This window comes from Schistocerca piceifrons, chromosome X (assembly GCF_021461385.2).
Source record: "Schistocerca piceifrons isolate TAMUIC-IGC-003096 chromosome X, iqSchPice1.1, whole genome shotgun sequence".
Classification (NCBI taxonomy): domain Eukaryota; kingdom Metazoa; phylum Arthropoda; class Insecta; order Orthoptera; family Acrididae; genus Schistocerca; species Schistocerca piceifrons.
In genome coordinates, this window is record NC_060149.1 from 588,740,429 (window position 1) to 588,764,364 (window position 23,936).

Here is a 23,936-nt window from a genome sequence, read left to right on the forward strand (position 1 = left end):
AATTGATTGCTTATTTTTCTTTGATCTGACAAATGCAGTTCTCTTTGTTATAGGTGTTTCCGTCACTCAAAGCTGAAAATGCATTACTGTACTGTGTCATGCATTGTTTGTCGCATTCTGAAAATGAGGGTTTACGGCCTGTCGCCGCTCGCGGCATGGCTTGCTTTTGTGCACGCTACCGCCGCTTACAGTTAAAAAAAAAAAAAGAAACAAAGAGAGGAATCGTCTCATTAGCGAAACAATGGCATGAGACTGCTATTCGTTGCTACTTACACTGCTGCTTTCTTTGATAATGATCAACAAGAATCAAATAATAGACTGCGTGTGATAGAAGATGTTCTGAACGAGAATTTAGCGAAAATTTTTTCCGTTTGAAAATCTTTGCAGACGCCTCTTTAGTACGTTACATTGTGCACAGAAATTAGAGTCATCTTAGATTTAAAAATCTAGTCAATTGCCGTGCTTCATTTTTGACTGTATCACTATTAGGCATAAGAATAATACGAATATAAACATGACATGGTATGTATATTCTTCCGCGTCTGCTGTTGTCTCACTCCAGTTTCGTATTTTATTAGGCGGACAGGATTTAAATGAGATAGCAGCAAACACGAAAGAATACATGGCAAAATGTTTATATTCGTATTATTCTTATGGTGAAGAGAATACTGCATGTGATTCACAATTCATAGAAGTTCCTATTAGCAACCATTTCTTCTCACAGTTAGGAAAAAATTCAGAAAGCAGAGTTGGCCATATTGACAAATATCCCAAACAGTCTTGCCAGTCGGATTTTCGTAGTACATTGAAATGCTGCTACGTTCGAAGAGGAACAATATGGAATTTGTATTTACTTTGTTGGATAATGTACGAAAATGCAGTGGTCGAAACTCGGGGCGGAGAAAAAGAAAGCTCGTCTTCCACCTTTTTTTTTATTTATTTACTGACGCAGAGGTTTTGGTGCCAGTATTTGTCTTTGTGCCTGTGAAGCATGCCTGCGTAGCGCTACATATATTCGACGACAGAAGTTAGTTGTGGCGGCACCTACCAACATTTTTCATAACTTCCGCTTACTTTGCACTCGATTCTAAGCCGCAGGCGTTTTTTTTGGACTACAAAAACCGGAAAAAAGTGCGGCTTAGATTCGAGTAAATACGGTATTGCTTTTCTTGGCTGCACATCAAACATAGTTAATGGTCTTTGACAACAGAAATGTGTAATACCATAAATCTGAAGTCAACTAATCTAATATCACATCAGATTATACCTCTTTATTAAATGATCATGAAAGTAATAGAACCACAATGATAAATTATTTGTAAGTTTCTCTACAAAGTGGGCTAAGAATGGTACAACAGTTACATTATAACCCTGAAGTCTGGTTTTCAAATGATATTTGGCCGTAGCACTTGGTTCAGAAGTTTAACGATCCTCTTCCTAACTCAAAAATATTAGAAACATTGAGCAAACCACGTAAAAAATATAAGAGAGTGCTCAAAAGGATTGAGAATTATTTCATTGCAAAACCAAATTGCACGAGTCTTTCCTCTCTATCACGGACATTGCTTTTTGCTATTTCCCTGTATTTGTCAGATTGAAAATAAAAGAGGTAAGGGCACACTTATAGTCAAATTATGAGCTAATCAGTTGAGACAAATAGTGTCATCGTGTTTGCTCAATACTGCTTTGCCCGAGGCCCACAAACATAGTGAAGTCCAGCAGCAAGGGCATAATCAGTATCTTTACTAGGTTTGAACATGACAGCACTTTACTTAGGCACAGTCTTATTCAGTGTAGAATGCCCTTGCCTTCCTCCGACCTTTTAACCAACTCACCCAGCCAGTTGTGAGGAGGTAGGAAGCATTACAAATTCATGGAGCGATGAGCCCCAGTGCAACTGCAACTGACAACTTATTGCCAGATATGAAAGAAGCATTAAATAACATAAAAAATTCTAGGATCTAACACCAGACCTTTGGATTTGTAGGCTGGCACTTACAGAGCCAAAGAAATGTTTAATTTTATGCAGAAGTTACCAAATATTTAAAAAAAATCAGTTTTCCTTTCTTTGGTTTATGGTGCACTGCCAAAGACAACAAGTGATACAACCACTCACATTTGATAACGATTAGGAAATGTGTTAATTATTGTAAGCTGCCATGATGATTATCATATCCATCTGGGATGATCTAAAGAAGTCTGAAAAGATGGGAAAATATCAGACCAATCATAGCAGAACTTTATAATAGTAGTCCACATTCAGTCATGCAAAACAAAATGAGGACACGAGATTATTAAGATTAGCACCAAATGTGGCATACAGGAGTCGAGATTTTTTTAAAATTTTTGCTTATTCTGTAACTTTGCAGAAGATGACATCCTAATATTGGTTATAAATAGCTTCATTTAAACTTACCTTCAGCATGAGCTGAAGGTTAAATTTTCACCGATTTTCAAACTAACATTAGTAAACTCCAGATTGTACAATTTTATGTCATTCCACTATTGCATTTGTTAAAGCTTACTACCTCTTACAATTTACAGATTATAAACATTCAGCATCAAAAAGAGGCTGTTCTGATACCACACAAAATGGTCACCCTAAAATCTGGTACCACTTTAATTGCATATAAAAGCAAATCCTGAAAACCAACCATAGGATTACATTTCCTGTAACGTTCCAGATGTTGCAAACCAAAGGGAGATTATACAGTAAGATTAAGAGGCTCTAACGAACATACTGTTTAACTGCTTACTGCATGGTACATTCACTAATTGTAATGATTTCATGCACATGATACAAAAAGGAAGGAAAGTAATGGCATAAAATTGAGGTAAATTATAAATGCTCAGCATTTATGAACTGGGAAGACAAAACCACTCCCTCCCTCCACTACTTTATTCTGAACTCTTACACATTTAATCTCTCCTTTCTACTTGATTCTATAGACTGGGATAAATTTAGTTCATAAAAACAGAAACAAGCAAAACACACACACACACACACACACACACACACACACACACACACACACACACACACACTTATGTTAAGGTATTGTCAACAATGAAATAATTACACCTAAGAACAGTTACACAAAGTCAATTCAGCCTTGTGTTCAGGAACCACCCCAGTACAGAGATTGAGGCATTTAGAACAACCATACAAAACTAAAGTTGTGATGGTTACATTAACATGTCAAGTGATTGATAACTGCAGCATCTTTCAAGTTGATTTAATACTGTAGTTTTCACATAACAGATGAAAAGGCCTCAATATTATCACTTTTGATGTCAGGACAACACCCTATTCAAGGCACCAGTCCTACACTAGCAATTATTTCTTACTTCAAAGCAGTCTCCATTTAATCCAACATTCAATATGCAGCATTGCTTGCCTTAAACATAATTTACAATTTAAAGAACTCACCAGTGCCTTAACAACCAGCATGCAATCATACAAAAATCCACATTTTCACCTTAACAACAGACAAATACAATTGTCATAAAAACTTATACAAAACACTACTTATACAAATGTTTTACAAAAGATTAAATTCATTTCAAAAATGTTTTCCAATTATGTCATATAATGCAAGTGACTAGTAATATACTAGCAACTCCGAGGCACTCAATATATGCAAAATAATGCACATTTCTACTGTGACTGTGGTATATTAAGGCGATGTACTGACACTCTTCAGAATTTTTAGCTCATTTTCATTCAGGTGTTGTGAAAATACATGGAAGTAAGGTTGATGTCCAAGGGAAATTAAGATGCCTGTGAGATGTCTTGTTAAATCCACACGATATAGTGGGTCATTCAGTATATCAGGATCATCACAATCTGAATCTTCTGGTCCTGAGAGAAAAATAATAGTATGATCAGAATAGGTTTTTTCTTAAAATTCATCAATGAGTATGCTACTAATCATACAAAAATGGTTATAGGCATATGCTCTTTGTTTAAGGAAATTAACACAGTACAATGGTCATGAATAAGTCATAAAACCACTACCTTTCTTTTAGATCCAAACCTTAAATTACTGAAGAGAAACCAAGAATTTACATCTTAACATTGAACGTTAACACTTTAGACTCCATCCTAACTTCACACACACACACACACACACACACACACACACACACACACACACACACACACACACACGTACGTACCATCCGGAGAAGAATCCTCAAATGATTGAGACTGTTTGTCTTCACTGCCTCCTTGCTCGAATCCACTGTCATCTTCCCATTCTTCATCCGTCTAAAACAGTAAGAAAGAAAGAAAGAAAAAAATTAACAGCAGGCAAACTTATTTCAAAACTAAAACTTAGTAGGTGAAAGCATGAGAAATGTTCATCTTCCTCTCAAACAAAATTTTACAAAAAGCCATATTGTTGCAATGCTTGGAAATAAAGCTATACACAGTATTAACCTATATAACTTTTACAACTGATGCGGAAGAGAGGCCACGAAACAAAGAAGAAAATGTGTACTATTATTTATTCTTATTGAACAAAAGATTTGTCAGTACAGTTTGCACTCATACATGAATCTTTCAGCCTTTACAAGTGGATCACTGCCTCTTTGCGAGAATAAGGAAGTAGTGATCAGTGAAACATTCGTGTCAATGGACACTGTATGTAAACATGCATAGATGTATGGATGTGACAGGGTAGCAAGAAAGAACAATAGAGTCTGGTCATGTCCATGGTCCTATGATGTTTGAAGTTGCTGAATTTGGTGGTGGTTTGTGGCAGACTGTTCAATGTGCCTACCAGCAGTGGTTTAACCCACGTGGACACGGAACACATCAAAATTTTGGTTGGAAAAAGATCCTGGCAGAGGTGCTGGAGACGCATTTCACTTCTTGGGAATCAAAACTGCTTCCAAGCCCAACTGAAATTGCTGCAGGCGGTGCATGAAAGTTAGCAAAAGAACACTGCAATGCAAACTGCATGCAATGAATGTTTGGAGTGTTACCCTGCTGAAGGCCAATGTTCACACAGGCACATAAAGGTGTCAATCTTCAATGTGATAGAAATCATACAACAATAACATTAGCTCACTGGCAGAACATAGTGTCATCTGACAAATCACATTTTTGCCTATATTCAAATGATGCACGTCATCGTGTGCACTGAAGGTGAAGTAGTGATGTTTGGTTTGAGGGGCACTCAACTGCGCGGTCATCAGCACCCGTACAAAGTCCCAATTTTTTCATAGTCCAATGTAGCCACTGACACTAATGATAATGATGAAATGATGAGGACAACACAAACACCCAATCTCCGAGGACAACACAAACACCCAATCTCCAGGCAGAGAAAATCCCAACCCAGCCAGGAATCGAACCCGGGACCCCGTGATCCAGAGGTAGCAATGCTAGTAGCCATTAGACCACGAGCTGTGGACTGAAGCTGAAGTGAAGCATTTTATCCTAAATGTGTGCAACGTCAGATTCAAGGTGGAGATGGGTCTGAAGTTTTGGGGGAAGTTTTTCTTATTCTAAATTGGGTCCACTCATTGAAATGATAACTAACATGAATGAGCATGTTTGAAAAGCAACACTGGGTCATTCGTCAACATCTGCATGAGTAGGCTATTGACACACCTGTTTTTCAAGACAACAGCAAAGTTCATTGGGCTCAAAAAACTTTACTTTTTTCTGAACACTCCCTCCCCTACCCTACTACATTTTGATACGCCTGCATCATCACCTGATTGTGGCTGGATTGAAGAGTTTTTAGCAAACAGATCACAGCATGTTGTTCTCAATGGAGAGACGTCTACAGACAAAGTAACCTCTGGCGTATCACATGGGAGTGTTATGGGACCATTGCTTTTCACAATATATATAAAAGACCTAGTAGATAGTGTCTGATGTTCCATGCGGCTTCTCGCAGATGATGCTGTAGTATACAGAGAAGTTGCAGCATTAGAAAATTGCAGCGAAATGCAGGAAGATCTGCAGCGGATAGACACTTGGTGCAGGGAGTGGCAACTGACCCTTAATATAGACAAATGTAATGTATCGCGAATACATAGAAAGAAGGATCCTTTATTGTATGATTATATGACAGCGGAACACACACTGGTAGCAGTTACTTCTGTAAAATATCTGGGAGTATGCGTGCAGAACGATTTGAAGTGGAATAATGATATACAATTGATTGTTGGTAAGGCGGATGCCAGGTTGAGATTCATTGGGAGAGTCCTTACAAAATGTAGTCCATCAACAAACAAGGTGGCTTAGAAAACACTCGTTCGACCTATACTTTAGTATTGCTCATCAGTGTGGGATCCGTACCAAGTCGGGTTGACGGAGGAGATAGAGAAGATCCAAAGAAGAGCGGCGTGTTTCGTCACAGGGTTATTTGTTAAGCGTGATAGTGTTACGGAGATGTTTAGCAAACTCAAGTGGCAGACTCTGCAAGAGAGGCACTCTGCATCGCGATTTAGCTTGCTGTCCAGGTTTCGAGAGGGTGTTTTTTGGATGAGGCGTCAAATATATTGCTCCCCCTACTTATACCTCCCGAGGAGATCATGAATGTAAAATTAGAGAGATTCGAGCGCACACGGAGGCTTTCCGGCAGTCATTCTTCCCGCGAACCATACGCAACTGGAACAGAGAAGGGAAGTAATGACAGTGGCACGTGAAGTGCCCTCCGCCACACACCGCTGGGTGGCTTGCGGATTATAAATGTAGATGTAGACTAACCACATAGAAAATCTGTAAGACATGTTGGAACAACAAGTAAAATGCCGACATCAGCATCACCACAGTTTGATGGCACTTCGTGATGAAATCCTCAGCAAATGGTTTAAGCACATACCTGAGCAACCTTCTGGAAACCCTGACTTCCTGTTAGGTTACCAATTCGAGGGGTGGAATTTCATGGTATTAAATGAAACGTGTAATGATTCCTCAAGGGGTGACTAATTTTTTGTCTGGTGCACTTAACATGCTGTTGCACAATTTTAAAAATTACACACACATTCCTTATTTCTATGTATGTCTTATCAGATAGAAACTTATACGTACCTCATCATCAATTTCTGTCCTTGCAGCTTTGCTCTCCATTACATTGCTCACTTCATTCAACAAAATCTTAAAAATCTTTACAAGCAATGGTACAGATGTCCATTCGTTGAAATTGTTCTGCGCTTGTGACCTTGTTTTAACACCACCCGAATCATTTTGTACATATATCTGATCACCTTTCACAATTATAGAGTTAAGCCGATCATCATTGTGGGAAACTCCATATTCCAAGATTTTGCAAAGGGCTAGTGCACTGCAACATCAAACAAGCTTAGAGATTATGGGATCTTTCAAAGTAAATTAAGTGATTGGAATTTTGAATATATTATTAAATAACAAAATGAGAAAATTCACCAGGAAGTGCTAGTGAGTATTTTCTAATCAAATTCTAAGGAGGCAAAATAAATTTGAATAGGAATGTCAAATCAGATTCAAAAGGTGAAGTAACTACACTGTAGCCAATTATATCCATACGGACCACTTCAATCGTAGAAGATAACTTTTACAGTACAGGAGCGGAGACCATAAAATACAGTCAGACTGCTTGTTGTCCAGAAGGAAACACAAAGGAAATGAATACCAAGGTTATAAACAGTGAGTGTGGCTGTGCAACACAAATACATAGTGGCCGATTATGAAATGATAGTGGGGAAAAGACAAATGTGGAGGAGAACAAAGAATAAAGTGGTGGAAACTGAAAGAAGAGGTGTTGCGAGAAAAATTCAAGTAATCACTATTAAGAGACGTGAAATTACCGGAGGATGTACAGGAGTGGTGGAGTTATAATAGCAATGTAATTACAAAAGCTGGAAAAGATATGCTGGGTGTAACAGGAAAGGGACCACAAGAAGATAAGGAGACGTGGTGGAATGAGGAGGTTCAGAAAGTGGTAAAAGTGAAGAAAGATGCAAAAAAACCAATGGGACTTAACAGGAAGACAGGAGGATAGGGAAGCCTACAAGACTGCAAAAAAGATGGCAAAAAGAACAGTGGTAAAAGCAAAGGCTGAGGCAATGGAAGAGGTATGAAGAGCTGGAAAGAAGACAGGACAGCAGGCAACTCCTATGGACTGCTAAAGCAAGAGATAAGGCAACCAAGGACATAACCTCAATGAGGGAGATCAATGATGAATCAGGTGTAGTATTACACGACCATGAGAAAATCCTGAATACGTGGTGGGAGTACTTTGAAAGTCTATTTAATTAGGAAAATAGTACGAGAGAAGTATGAGGATGGAGATATAAATAAGGGAATGACCCAGAGTAGGAAAGTAGTTGAACATGTGGTGATGAAAATGAAAAATGGGAAGGCCCTAAGGGGCATACCAAATCCCAAAAGAAGCATGGAAAAGTCTGGGAGAACAGGGAACTGATATTCTCTGGGATCTAATGCAAAAGATCTGGAAAGGGGGAAAGAATTCTGCGTACTTTGAGAAGCAGTATACTGGTTCCCATACATAAGGGGATATCCAAAACTGTGGCAATTACAGAAGGATAAAACTGATGTACCACACAATGAAGATCTGGGAAAGGATAATTGAGAAGAGGTTGCATCTAGAAAGTGAAGTATGTGAAGAACTGTTTGGATTTATGCTGGGAAGAGGAACAACTGATGCAATATTTGCACTAAGGCAACTGATGGAGAGGCACAGAAGTACAAGCCAAGATCCATATGGCCTTTATCGATCTTGATAAGGCATATGACAAGAGTGCCGAGGCAAGAGATGTGGAGAAGTCTTGAGAAGTAAATGCTTGCCAGAAAAATATATCAGGGTGGTAGAAGACCTGTATGAAGGCGCAATGACATGTCAGGAGCAGTGCAGGTGCAACAAAGGCACTCCCAGTGAGAGTAGGACTACATCAGGGATCTGCTCTCAGCCCATTTCTCTTTGACCTTGTCATGGATGAACTAGTCACAGATGTGAAAAAAAGAGGCATCCTGGAGCATGTTGTTTGCCAATGATTTAATCTGTAAACACACCCAGGAGGCACTTCAAGACAAGCTTGAACAGTGGAGAAAAGCTCTAGAGGAAAAGGGAATGAGAATTAACAGGGTGAAAACAGTATGTGTGTACAAAGGATGCCAAAGATCTATATCTTAACCTGCAAGGAGAACTGACACTGGTCAAGAAATTTAAATACCTAGGCTCTTACTTGCAAAGTGATGGAGGACTGGAGGCCGAAATACAGCACAGGATAAATAAAGGATGGATGAACTGCAGGAAACTGAGCGGAGTACTTTACAAGTCTGTGGTGAGTCCTGCAATGCAGTATAGCGCAGAAACTTGGCCAATTATAAAAGCCCAAGAGAAAAGGATGGAAGTGGCAGAAATGAGAATGTTAAGGTGGATGAGTGGGGTGACGCGAAAGGATAGACTAAGGAATGAGAACATCAGGGGAACAGTGAAAGTGGGGCCCATCAGGAAGAAGATCCAAGAAAGTAGGCTAAGATGGTATGGACATGCGCAGAGACGGGGGGAGTACTACGTGGGGAGGAGAGTTAAAGACCTATAAATCCAAGGATCAAGAGGAAGACCTAAACTGAGATGGAAAGACAAGGTAGCAGGGGACCTACGGGAGAAAGGATGGCTCAGAGAAGCACTGGATAGGCAGTTATGAAAGAGAAGGGTCCAGCAAAGCAACGCCGACCCCCACATAACGTGGGAAAAGGCTGAGATGATTGACTTTTTATAAGTGCTAATTTAAAACATTTTCTGGACATAACTGATAAATTCATCAATAGTTATTACTATTCTGATACAACTAGCAAATCACAATTTGGAAAAACTATGTGCTCACAATAAAGAGCCCATCTGTATTTTAATGCAAGTGCTAATCAGAGTGCTTGACAACTACCCTCTGCTGGCTTATTAACTGTCAAGGAAAGTATAGTGATTCAAAAATAGGGTCCTGAAGGATATGTAACATGTTAAACATTGACTCTCAAGGATGTTCAGGAACAAAATACTGTTGCTGATTTTCAAAAGAAATTATCAATTCCTGAAAGCTTAAACAGTGCTAGATAAAGAAAAAATTTCAGAGAGAGAACCATTACAGGTTTTCAGAAAGCAAATATTCCACTGAAATGATGGTAACCAGCATTCCACACAAGAACTGGAGAATTCTTGAGCCAAGATGTACCACGTGTGACAACTCTAGGGAGAAAAATTAGCTGTTAATTTTATTTTAGAAATTTTTAAGTATTTTGTATTTGAGATTAAGGTTAGGCTGCATTTTGGAAACTACATGGGAGGCAACCCTCAAGGTCAGTCCATTAATTTTTTGTCCAAGTTTCTGAGCCAGAGTATTGCAGTGTTTTGTAATAATACAGAATTTAACTGCAAACTATTTTATACAGTATTAGGGAATTCTTGCTTTGAAATGTAACAATGGGTACTGAGCCATAGGCTGCTTATGCTAATTTTATACTATGCTTATTTCAGGGGACACCTAAATAATAGTAACAAATACTAAATGACAGTGAATAGCACATAACTACAGCTGACAAGCCCAGGATATCTGAGCAGTCTGGTGCTCAGAATCTGTAACTACCACGTTTCTCTCTTTGTCAGCCGGACAAGGTAATTACTTCTCCCATGTGGATTTGAACTTGCTACTTTGAAGTCTAGTGCCAATGTACAAGCATAAATTAGCTATCTTAGCTACAAAGGTAAGCTGCATAGTGCTAGATACATAACACGATCACAAGTAGCCATATAATGCTATGAATGTTTTTGGGAGGCTGTGCTGCATATATGACTGTTACAAAAATTGTTGGTGATCCAATGAGTCACACCTAGTTTTGTGCACATGAGCTCAGCTTGGCTGGCATGTGTTTGAGAACAGTCATATTTTTAAACTTCTTGGCAGATTAAAACTGTGTGCTGGACCGAGATTCGAACATGGGACCTTTGCCTTTCGCAGGGAAGTGCTCTACCAACTAGCTACTCTGCCTGGTACACAGTTTTAATCTGCCAGGAAGTTTCATATCAGTACACACACTGCTCCAGAGTGAAAATTTTATTCTGAGAACAGTCATATTTGATTGAAATGAAGTTTTAACAATGGTGAAGTCTGCCATCTTAATCAAGAAGCTTAACTACAAATACATTGATTTTTTTAATAAAAGAACAGAAATTTAAAGGAAGCAAAAAATCTTCCATTATCTGTAAATATTTGCACAATCGGTGATTACTTTCACTACATTACAAGCTTCTGCAAGTTGGTAAAATTGAAAGATAGTAGTAACTATAGTGTGAATTTCACAAAATGTTTAGAAGACACATAACTAGTTTTTATACAGCACCGTTTTTAAGAAAGGTCATCCCAGTTAGCTTATCTAATTTAACTTTAGGTTTCAAATTTCTAAACCTCCACCAGCTATACTCACAACTAGAGAAACTAATTTTAGAATTTTCTGTGAAAGACAATATTCATAACAAAAAGAATGCAGCTAACCTGCTGGAAGTGAAGTAGTTATCCAGATAACCAAAATTAAAAATCTTAAGACAACAAAGGCTGTAGCTCAGCCATTTTATCTAACAAATTTAATTTTGAACAGCAGTACTAAAAGGAGTATAAATTGAGAAATATTTTTCCAGTTATATGACAAAGTAATGTCAAGGGTGTAAACCTACTTCAAATCTATACTGGTTGTTCTTTCATTCCTGTCATGCCACAATTGTTAATCAGGTACATTTAGTCAACAAAAATTTATTCTGAAGATGCTGCACCAACTCTAATGAAGTTCAGTACTTGGCATTTATTGTGGAACACATGAAGGAGCTTTTTTCTAGATGATAAAAGAAACCAATTCCTTCACAAATCTTATGCAATGACCACCATGAAAAAGTGGTCAAAAAAGCCTTGGAATTGGTGCCTTTCCAGAAAAGCATCTGTGAATGAAATAAAAAATGGGAGTGAGGTGCAGCCCACATGTGGTTAAGAAATTTTATGACTTATCACATTACACACCTATTGATTTTCTTTGAAACTGTGCAAACACACCAAGAGTGTATGTTACTGCCACCTCTAATGGCAGCATCTTTGCTGTTGTGATTGGTCTCAGTCACGACACACACCCTGTTGCAACTGCAATGCAGATGATATGGAGAACTAAAACCATGTTGTAACATATTGACAGTCACTAAAAAGCAATAATGATTCATGTTGAACACAATGTCGACAACAAAGGCATTAGAGATGGAGACCAAACTCTAATTGGGGAAGTAAACTGGCCAACTCAAAGGAATGATCCCAGCATTTGCCTTAAACAATTTAGGAAAAAAATCACAGATAGCCGAAATGTGAATGGCCAGAATGGGATCTTAACTGCAGTCCTTTCTCACAAGACTCCACTGCATCACCTTCTTTAATAACATGATCATTACAGATAGTGCATAAGCTTTGACAGAACAAGGATGAGGCAGGAAACTGGTTGCTGTCTCTCAATGGGATCACCTGGCCATTCACCAAAGTTATTCAGAGTTACAACTGGAAACACAAATATGGATTCTTACAAAGAGGATTGAACCTTTGTCCTCCAAACTTGCTCAGTAATGCAACTGCAGTGTAAATTGCAAAAAGAAATTACTTTTTCAGTGCAATTCACTGTACACTGACTGTTGTAAACCAATCCTGAATTTAGATTTTTGTTGTACGTAACTAATTTTATTTTCTGTGTAGCAAGAGCACTGGCTTAAAATTCAGACAACTTAGTTACATTTGGAGAGATGATCATTATGTAATACTAAATTTAATTCACCCGAGTAAGAGAAATTACCGACTTTACTAACACTAGCCCCAGACAGTTTTGAACAACTACAAAATGTGTTGGAGTAGGAGGTCAGAATGTCCTGCAGAAATCTGTGATACATCAGCCTCATTATTCTCGGAGAATGCTCGTCTGCACCGATTAGAAATAGAAAGGTTATTGTGATAATAATAAAATGCATAAGCATCCATGGTAAGGTCCCATTTGACTTCATAATGCAGAGATATTACAACAGGAAATTGGTTGAAACCAGAAGAGAATAACAACAAAATCCTAAATTGTGACTGGAATATGTATCTTAAGGATAGGTATGTCACCAATGGTAGTGGCGTATTTATAGCAGTAAAGACTTTGATACTATCAAACGTGGGTCAACAAGATCGGTAATTTGATGCTTTTACAGACAGCCTGGACCAGGAGCTGTAGCAGTAGACTGCTTCAGAAAGAACTTGCAGAATATTGTTCTTAATTTTTTCTGATTATGCTGTTTTAATGGGGGGGAGGGGGGGGTGACCTCAATATGCCAGGCATGGACAGGTAGTCATGCTATCAAAACTGGTGTCAAAGACAGGGATTCCTGTGACCTTATTTTCAATGTCCTGTCCAAAAATTACTTCAAGCAGATGGACATATAATAACTCCTGAAGGTAACTCATAGAACACCTAACAGTAAACATACCTGAAGTTCTCGAATTCGTTAATATGGAGGAGGCTATCAGTGATCATAAGACAGTGTAGCATTTAATCATAAGGCAGTGTAGCATTTATGACTACAGATACTACAAGTAATGTCAAGAAAATTAAGAAAATATACAAATTGCAGAGTACCCAAGTAGTCAGCATTAAATATTAATTGAGGAGGATATGGAGCAGTATGTTCTAAGCAACGTTTTGAAGGATGGGAGAGACCCGTCCTGGTTTACCAGCTGTGTTAGAGAACTGCTACATAAACAAAGAGCTTAGTCATGGATTCACAGGAAGTCACATTCTGGCTTGACAAACCAAAGCTGAACAAAGTGAAAATTAACATAAGGAGATCAATAAGAGAAGCATTCAAGGACTTTGCAAGTAAAATTTTGTCAATCTGACTAAAAACCCTATGACATATCTTATTTTCCCTCACACACCAGGCAAGTGACTCAATTAAAATGCCTCCCCTAAGGAAATGTACATAATGAATGTACGGGTGCAGGTTGTAGACACACGGTTGACGACATGAAGTATGGGTTTGGCCAGGGGATGTGCTCAGATAGCCAAATGATAAGGTGACCACTCACAATAAGTGGGAAATCTGAGGTCAAGTCCTGGTCAAGTACAAATTTTCATTGTCATTCCATTATAAAACTGATGGTTGTCCATATTTCAATTGAGAGTGCATTTCATGTAAAAACCCCATGAGGTTTTGGGATTATGTAAAATCAATAAGCAGTTCGAAATCACCTATTCTGTGCCCATAATGGACAGAGAGACAATTCGGTCTTACAAAATTGTTTCACCACCAAAGATCTTAACATGGTTCTTCCTTTTAATCACTGGCAGATATTGGGAACTGATTGAACACTAGATAATAGCTAAAATCGCTTTGAAGTGGATAGGCATCAGGAAGATACCTGTAAGATTCTAACGAAATCATGAAAAAGAATATTTTCGAACTTTGGAGCATATTTCATGATCAAGAATTTGACATTTTTGAAGAATGAAAATCTCCTATATAAAAATCAACATGGATTCCACAGGTAGAGATCTTGTGAAACTAAGTTTGCTCTCTTCGTCCATGTGATCCATAATGCCGTAAGCATTAGTGCTTAGGTTGATGCCATGTTCCTCGAATTCAGACAGGTACTGGACACCATCCTGCACAACTGGCTACTTACAAAAAAGTATGGGCTAATTGACTATTAGACCAGTTTTATGACAGAACTTAAAACCTCATTTTTAATGGAACAAAAATGTAATTTCCAGACCATCCCAAAGAAGTATGATAGATAAATTACGGTTTACAATGGGAGCCAGCCAGCCCGGTATGTAGGTCATTGGTCCCTCGTCCCGATTAAAAGAACTCCACAAGGGTGGGAGTAAAATAATTGAGACATACAAAACATAGCTGGAAGAAAGTAGAAAACCACAAGATTGATAGAAGGGCAACAAACACTAAAATGGACAAAATCGGACAAGAAAACCACAGAGATGCAAGAAACATGTAGAAGAGATCAAAACAAGAGAGCAGATTACCATGGCTGGCTGAACACAAGAATAAAAAGAAGACAGCCACTCTCAAACACATTAAAACCTCCACCCTAAAAGTGCTAGGGTGGAGGGCACAGAGGGATAAAGGACATATGCTAAAACTTACATCAAATGATAAAACCCACCCTCACGAATAAAACGTGAAACTAAAGCCACTGTTGAGGCATTGTTTTCCCCCCCAACACCGAAGGTATGGAGGCTGGGAAAGTTAGAAGTCCACAGAAGAGCAGCTGAAAGTAGGCAGTCCAGCAAGAGGTGGACGACCGTCATTTGTGAACCACAGCGACATCGAGGTGGATCCTCGCGACGAAGGAAGTAACCATGCATTAGCCATCTATGGCCAATGTGGAGCCGGCAGATGACAACAGATTCCCTGAGAGAGGCCTGCATGGAAGACTTCCACACATTCATAGTCTCCTTAATGACACACAGTTTGTTGTGCAGGCTGTTAGACCATTCCGTTTCCCAAAGCCGAAAAACCCTGCGACGTAAGACAGAACGCAGGTCAGTATTAGAAATGCCCATCTCCAGAAGCAGTTTCCCCGTAGCCTGTTTGGGCAGCCTGTTGGCAAGTTCATTGCCTGGGATTATGACATGTCCTGGATGTCCTCACAAACACCACTGAATGACTGGACTGTTCCCAGGCATAAACAGACTCCTGAATGGATGCTACCAAAGGATGGCGAGGTTAATAGCTTGTAGCCTGCTCAAGATCACGAGATATGGCCACCAGCTCTGCAGTGAAAACTTTGCAGCCATCTGGCAAGGAGTGCTGTTCAATATGTCCTCCGTGGACATACCAAAGCCTACGCGACCATCAGCCATCAAGCTATCTGTGTAAACCATTTCAGAGCCCCGATACATGTCGAGAATCTAGAGGAAGTGGTAGAGAGCCGCAGGGTTAACTGAGCCCTTAGGGCCATGCGAAAGGTCCAGAAGAATCTACGGCCTAGGTGTATACCATGGAGGTGTACGTGAATGGACTTCAAGGAGATGTGGTAATGGTAAGGACTCCAGTTCAGACAGAAGGGACAGGACGCGAACTGCAATCTTAAGCCCTGACCTGGGCCACCGATACGGGAGATGAACCACCGTGGTTGGGAAAAGGAGACTGTAATTCGGATGTGCAAGAGAACTACAAACGTGTGCAACGTAACTGGCGAGCAGTTGTGCACACCTAACCTAACCTACAATGGAGGGACTCCGGCCTCCACCAGGACACTGGTCACCGGACTCTTTCTAAAAGCTCCTGTCGCTAGGCGAACACCGCAGTGGTGCACTGTGTCAAGTACACACAACGCTGAGGGTGCCGCTGAACTGTAAACCGGACTCCCATTGTCAAGGCAGGATTGAACAAGAGCCCCATAGAGCAGCAGCAGCAGCAGCAGCAGCATAGAGCAATCTGCACCCCAGTTGGTGTTGATGAGGGTGTGGATAGCATTGAGGTGCTGCCAGCACTTTTGCTTAAGCTGATGAAGGTGAGGTAGCCAAGCCAATCAGGCATTGAAAATCAGTCCTAAGAATAGATGTCTCCACTACAGTGAGTGGATCATCATTAAGTTAAAGTTCTGGTTCTGGATGAACAGTGCGATGCTGACGGAAATACATGGGACACGACTTCGCGGCTGAAAACTGGAGACCATGGGCTAGAGTACATGACTGTGCCTTGTAAATGGCTACCTGTAGGTGCTGCTCTGCAACATCAGTACTAGAGGAGCAGTACAAAATGCAGAAGTTAACCACATAAAGAGAAGGTGAGACCGGCAGCCATACAGCTGCTGCTAGACCATTAATAGCCACTGAAAATAGAAAGATACTCAATACGGAGCCCTGCGGAGTATGGGGGAACTATGGGAGGCACTAACTTGGACACAGAAAGTACGGAGCAACAGGAAGTTCTGAATACAAATCAGGAGTGGCCTCAGAGACCCGACTCATACTATGTGGCAAGGATATGTCATCACCAGTTTGTCTCTTATGCTTTATGTAAATAAAAAAAAAGACGGCAACCAGATGCTGGCTCTGGAAAAGGCTGTTCAGATGGCAGACTCAAGGGAGACAAGATTATCAGTGGTAGAGCGACCCTGGCAGAAGCCGTCCTGACACTGAACAAGTTGTCCACATGACTCCAGGACCCAACCCAACTGATGACACATCATACGTTCCAGCAGCTTACAAAGAAAGTTGTTGAGGCTGATGCGCCGGTAGCTATCCACATCAAGTGGGTTTTGACTGGGTTTGAGCACCGGAATGATGGTGCTCTCCCACCACTATGATGGAAAGACTCCATCGCACCAGGTCCGCTTGAACATGGCTAGAAGATGTCGCTTGTCAGACAAGATATGTTTAATCATCTGACTGTGAATACAATCTGGCCCAGGAGCTGAGTCGGGGGCAATGTGCAAGGGCGCTGAGGAGCTCCCACTCTGTAAATGGGGCGTTATAGGGTTCACTGTGGCATGTAGCGAATGAGAGGACTTTCCTTTCCATCAGCTATTTGAGGGTGAGAAGGGGTGGAGGGTAGTTCTCCGATGCAGAGGCTCTAACAGATTGCTCAGCAATTGCGTTTTTATCTTTAGATAACATGCCATTGATGTTAATGCCAGGGACACCTGTTGGGGTCTGGTACCCAAAGAGATCTGATTTTTGTCCAGACTTGGGAAAGTGACATGGCACCCAATAGTCAACACGTACCTCTCCCAACACTCCTGTTACCGTCGTTTTATAAGATGGTGAACGCGGGCACGGAGCCGCTTAAAGGCTATTATGTGCTCTAGAGAAGGGTGCCGCTTGTGTTGCTGCAAAACTTGCAGATGCTCTAATTGCCTCAGCGACTTCCGGCGACCACCAAGAGTGACTTTCGCCAGGGGCACCCTAAAGAACGAGCGATCATGTTTTCCGCTGCAGAAACTATCGTCGTAGTGACCTGCTAAACAACATCGATGGCACCATGTGGGAGAGGTTCAGCAGTGTCAGCAGAGGTGAAGGCTTAACCAGTCTGCCTTGTTTAAAGCCCATCTGGGTAGGCATCCATGGGCGTGACACGAGGGGAGTGACAGGAAGATGGGGAAATGGTCACTACCCCACAGGTCGTTCTGTGCTCTCCAGTGGACAGATGAGAGAAGGACAGGAATGCAAACTGAGAGCTCAATGGCCGAATATGTGCCATTTGCCACACTGAAATGTGTGGGGGAATCTATTTAAGAGGCAGAGGTCAAGTCATGAGAGTAAATTTTTGACCTCCCTACTTCGGCCAATAAGCAGGACGCCACCCCACAAGGCGTTGTGTGTGTTAAAATCTCACAAAAGTAGGAAAGGTTTAGGGAGAGTGCACCATCTGGAGGAAGATATACATTGCAGACAGTTACTTCCTGCATTGTCCTTATCCTGACAGCCACAGCTTCAAGAGGGGTTTGAAGGGGCACAGGTTCACTACATACTGAGTTCAGGACAGATGCAAACTCCACCTGACACTATTAGTTGCTATGGTTCCTGTAATATTCCTTACAGCCATGGAGGGCAGGGGTCCGCATTGCCGGGAATCAGGTTTCCTGGAGAGTATGGCAGAAAGCATGTGTGAAGCTTAACAGTTGCCATATTTCAGCCAGTTGGTGGAAATCACTGCCACAATTCCACTGGAGGATTATGTGATCGTGAGACTGGGAAGGCACGAAACACTCAATGAGGCAGTCTACGCCTCAGGGTCACCAGCTGCTACCAGATGAGTACCTGTGTGATAGATACCCATTGTGTCTGAGGGCCCAGCGAGATCTAGGTCCTCCGCGGACACCAGAATCTCCACTTCATCCTCTGACACACAGCTTGTAGGTGGTGGTGGTGGTGGTGGTGGTGGTGTGGGTGCCACACAGTGCCTTCGTTCTTAGGGATCTTTCTTTTTAGGTTCATCTCGCTGCTCCATAGGTTTGTCCAGCTGGGAGGGCTTCACTGATTCAGTCTCAGAGACTTAAGAGGACCATGAAGCCCCACAACCAGCAACCTGTGGCTGCTTCAGCCACTGGCGGGTGTCAGCTTTGCCACTGGTAGGAACCTGGGAAAGGAGTGGCCGAAGGGATCCCTTTCTGGTGAGAGGAGCTGAAGAATATTTATACTTCTCCAACTGAGAAGTGGGGACTGACATCCCCAATGGTTTTTGGGGTGGGGTGGGGGGTGGGGGGGTGCTGCTCCTGAAGTAGGTTGTGCAGGAGCAACAGGGAGAGAAGTGCCCCACCATCAAGGGAGCAGATGGAATCTGACAGCTCAGAGTCGACTGTATGCGGCAGAATGTAAGAGGGTAGAACCATTGTCACAGCAGCAGCGTAGGTTGACTTCATATGCACAGGATGTAGCCTCTCATTTTCTCATAGCCTCTGTGTAGGTATGTCAGTCCAGGGTCTTTTATTCCCTTATTTTTCTTTCTTTCTGGAGAATCCTACAGTGTGGAAAGCAAGGTGAATGGTGCTTTCCGCAGCTGACAGATGGGAGGCGGGGCACGGGAGTATTGGGATGTGAAGGATATCCACAATCCTGACAGTTGACGCTGGAAATACAGCGGGAAGACATATGGCCGAACTTGCAGCACTTCAAGCACCACGTCAGGGGAGGCTTCATGTCCCAGTGGTAGATCACCACCCTGACCACCTTGGGTAATGTATCACCCTCGAAGGCCAAGATGACGGCACCGGTGGTTACTTGATTATCCCTCGGACGATGGTGGATGCGCCAGACAAAACTGACACTTCGCCACTCTAAATTGGCTTGCAGCTCATTGTCAGACTGCAAAAGAAGGTCCTTGTGAAATATGATACCCTGGACCATATTTAAGCTCTTATGGGACGCGATGGAAACACAAATATCCCCAGCTTGTAACAGGCGAGTAGTGCCTGTGACTGGGCAGAGGATGCTGTTTTGATCAAGACTGATCCTGACCGCATTTTGGACAAGCCCTCCACCTCCCCAAACTTGTTCTCTAAATGCTCCACAAAAAACTGATGTTTCATCGACAAGAAAATTCCCCATCAACTTTCATACATATGAGGTACCGGGGTGAATAAGCTTTGTTGCCATCCTTAGCCTGGCATTCCTCCCATGGTGTGCCCACGGAGAGGGGGCAGGAGGGGGTGAATGATTTCGGTTGTATTTCTTAGCATTGAAATTAGACCCTGACCGCTTAGAGAGTGCTGGTGTTTGACCACCAGCAAGAGATTACGTACTACACTTAATGGCGTGTCATCCACCCTGATGCCACCCACTCCAACCAGGAGTCCCGATGTCACAGGGTGACAGGCATCTACTCCTTGACATACGTGGGGAGTTAACGGCACAGGCATCAGTGGAGCCATACCTGTGAAGTCAGGGGGCTACAACCAACTGGGTACATGGCGGCCCCACCGCAATGGACTGGCTACCGTGCTGGATATCAGGTGCAAACGAGCTAAGAAATCGTCCATTATCATTGACAGCGCGGAAAGCAATACTGCACAGAGGATGGAGGAAAACGCACCCAGGAGGCTGACCTCACTGAACAGCTGGATAATGAGCAGAAATGCAGATCCACATTGATGAAGGATGCAAGAGGTCTCAGTGCATAATGGACACTATGCTTCATGTAAGGCGCCCTTCCCCAATTGGCTCGCTCTTCGGGAAAATTTTGAAAATGGAGGTCAGAGCCTACAGGGGACCATCACAGAAAGGCCAAAATGTGAGACACTCCTTTTACTCACCTCTTACGACAGGCAGGAATACCTTGGCCCTATTCTAACCCCCGGACCTACAGACGGCAAGGTAGGGAGGTAGTCAGCGAGGTAGGGAGAGATCCAATGAGAAGTGGTGCGTTTCATCACAAGATCGTTTAATAAGTGCAAGTGTGTTATGAAGATACTGAACACTAACTCCAGTGGCAGATGTTACAAGAGAAGTGTTGGTGCACCACAGAGAGGTTAGTATTTAATTTACGACAGTACATTTGGGGAAGAGTCTGACAAAACATCTCTTTATCCCTCCCACAGACATCTTGAAAAAATGACCAAATGAGAAAATCTGAGAAGTTAAGGCTAGACTTACCGACAGTCAGTCTTCCCACATGCCATTCGTGAGTGGAATAGGGAAAGAGGTAACAGTCAATGGTACCAGAAATACCCTCCAATATGCAGTCAGGTCACTTGCACATTATAGAAGTAGAATGGAACTATAACACATCTAACATGGCAGCAATATGGTAACTAATCAGAAAGAAGACTTTCCTGTTTGAAAAATCTGATTAAATTACACCCTTGCTTCCCTAGCTTATTTTATGAAACTTGAGCATAGTCTTCAGCAGTCAATTCTATGATGATTTTCCTTTTTCTGTGTGGTGCTTCACTTCTATAAACTTTTCTACTTATACTGTATTATGCAACTATTAACAAGACTAAACTAAGCACAATGTATTACCTCACTTTCACCTCATAGTCCCCACAGAAGTAACTGTGGCGGTAACTCCATTCTTCCAGCACATAATGTAATGCAGATTGTCCAGTTGGGCCAGGAACAGATGATAAAAAATTTAACACTGGTTCCAACTGATGATGGATGAGTTGTGCATATACCATAATAAGGCTCTGTAATGTAATTACCAAACATCAATGTGTGTGTGTGTGTGAGAGAGAGAGAGAGAGAGAGAGAGAGAGAGAGAGAGAGAGAGAGAGAGAGAGAGAGACTTCCACTAAGGTACTTAAATTCATTATATTAGTAGTTTCCTTATTACCTTTATTGCCAACTGAAATACGAATTCTACACAATTTTGCTTGCCAAGATGCAAGATATTAAACAAATAAGATTTAAATCCTTTGCGAAAACTATGCAATCTGTCATACTAACCCAATTAAGTTTGTCTTGTTGAACTGATTGTAACATAGCATGGGAACCAAGAACTTTCTGGCAGGGTTTCATTTGAGAAAGACCTTTGCAGTACAACTTGTCAAACAGAACATCAATAACTCCAAGTAATGACCAAACCTTAGGGGAACTTGTCCCCTGCTATTGAAGTAACCCTTCATGTTTGCCTTTTTCATTGCTTCTGGGGAAAGGCACCAGGTTGGTCATAGCAAAATACAATTTATGCTTATTAAAATGCTAGAATGTTCATTCTTACCTGTATAACTGTTATTGATTCTGCTCTCTGCATTTTACTTAGGACAGCCTTCAAAATCAAATCTAGGTTTTCACCCAGAATATTTCCTGCTTTTGATATTAGAGTCACAACAAACTTTCCAACAGATGTTGCTGTGAACTCTGTAGAAGCAGGATTCAACAAAACAGCTGCTGTCTGTAGAAGGTAACCCAATCCAGTTTGCCCATCTGCATCTTGGTAACTGAAGACTTGATCAGGAGAGACAGATACATATGCCCTCAAACATTCTCCTCCATTCTGGAACAAAAGAAGCCAAAGTTCTTTAGTCCTTTAGTCTCTGTAGCTCAGAGCCATCAACAGACTTACTTCATCCTTTTAAAAGCTTTTTACATCTTGTGAAGCACTTAAGGGAAGGTTTGCTAAAAATATGAGGTTAATTGACTGCCAATGGGGGGAAAAGGCACAAAATTAACAACAAAAACATGTACACTCATTTGCAAAACTGCTACTTTTCAGAGCCAGAGATTTCTTTGTAATATGAAAGTTATCTCAGAAAATAACTAGGAATTATGAATTACATCTAGGACGTAGATCACGGGCGATGCCACTGCAAGGCAAATGGGACTATGTAGTCAGGGCAACTACAACTCCAAAAAATGCATTATGGGAATTAGGAAACTGCTTCAGCTGTATGAAAATTCTTTTTATTGGATTATCACCAAGTTTAGTAGCATTACAACCACATCTTCAGGTGAACATCTGGGTGTAAACACAATCATTATATTTACCCACCAACACAAGCATATAATGTTAAACAGTAACAAGAGAAGCTAATCACATATCTAAGGGTCATAAGATTGGCAACACTGGGGACATATGGAAGACCCAACATTCGTCATCCTCTCTTCCCTACTGGGAAGCCTTGGTGCTTTTTAACTGTTTCTATCGCATGCGGTTGCATGGATATTTAGAATAAAAACTCAGAATTGTGAACAGTTCTCCAGTGGTGAACATGTTAGTTCACCACTGAAGTTTGCAACAACTGATGAGAAAAAGTTGATGTGTGTAAGTTACGGGAAAAATGAACTGAAAATTGAAGAATAGATGATACCAGTGATTAGCAACAAAGGAAACTTGTATAAACTTTGCAATATGATCCAGATAACATCTCTGAGGCAGCTTTAATGAGCAGTAGAGATATGCATGTAGTTAATAACACCTCATCCAACCATTAATATTTAGTTGTTGTTATTCACCTTCAGCAGAAACTATACACCCCATTCTAGTATGCCCAGTAATGAAATATACTTGAGCATTAGTTATCAAACACAGATTATGGGTGTAAGTGAGAAAACAGAAGCCAGTGGAAATAAGAAGAGAATATAGAGATAAAACTAAAAAGCTGCCTGTGGAAAAACAAATGGCAAGTGAAAATAGAAAGGAGAGGGGATGAATTGTGGGGGTCGGCATAACAGTGGTCTAGCCCTCTCCAATACAGAAAATGAGATATTGGTGCCATCTGTTGTCTAGTGAGGTGAACTACCTTTCTATCATGTAGCATACACCAACACCACATCATATATATTATTTAAAAGTCACTAATTTCTTCACTCGAACAAACTTTTGTTTGAGTGCAACATTGGTCCAACCTCAAACAGCCAATGAGAGGTCAGTACCTGGATCACATGTAATAACATCAACTATGGCTGACATTAAGGGCGAGAGTCATTTCTCAAGTAACGAAAATAATGGAGAAAC

General features: G+C 41.1%; 1 protein-coding gene across 1 annotated transcript in view; it reads right to left on the minus strand.

Moving 5' to 3' along the window:
- Positions 1–1,035: 1,035 nt before the first annotated feature.
- LOC124722121 (importin-9) overlaps positions 1,036–23,936 on the minus strand; it is a 147,894-nt gene continuing 124,993 nt past the window's right edge. The window contains exons 15-19 of the mRNA XM_047247326.1: positions 22,200–22,475; positions 21,500–21,666; positions 7,052–7,304; positions 4,180–4,270; positions 1,036–3,862 (exon numbers count right to left, since the gene is read on the minus strand). Of these exons, the coding sequence (XP_047103282.1) occupies positions 3,678–3,862; positions 4,180–4,270; positions 7,052–7,304; positions 21,500–21,666; positions 22,200–22,475 (972 nt within the window). The 3' untranslated portion in view covers positions 1,036–3,677. The remainder of the gene's footprint in view (positions 3,863–4,179; positions 4,271–7,051; positions 7,305–21,499; positions 21,667–22,199; positions 22,476–23,936) is intronic.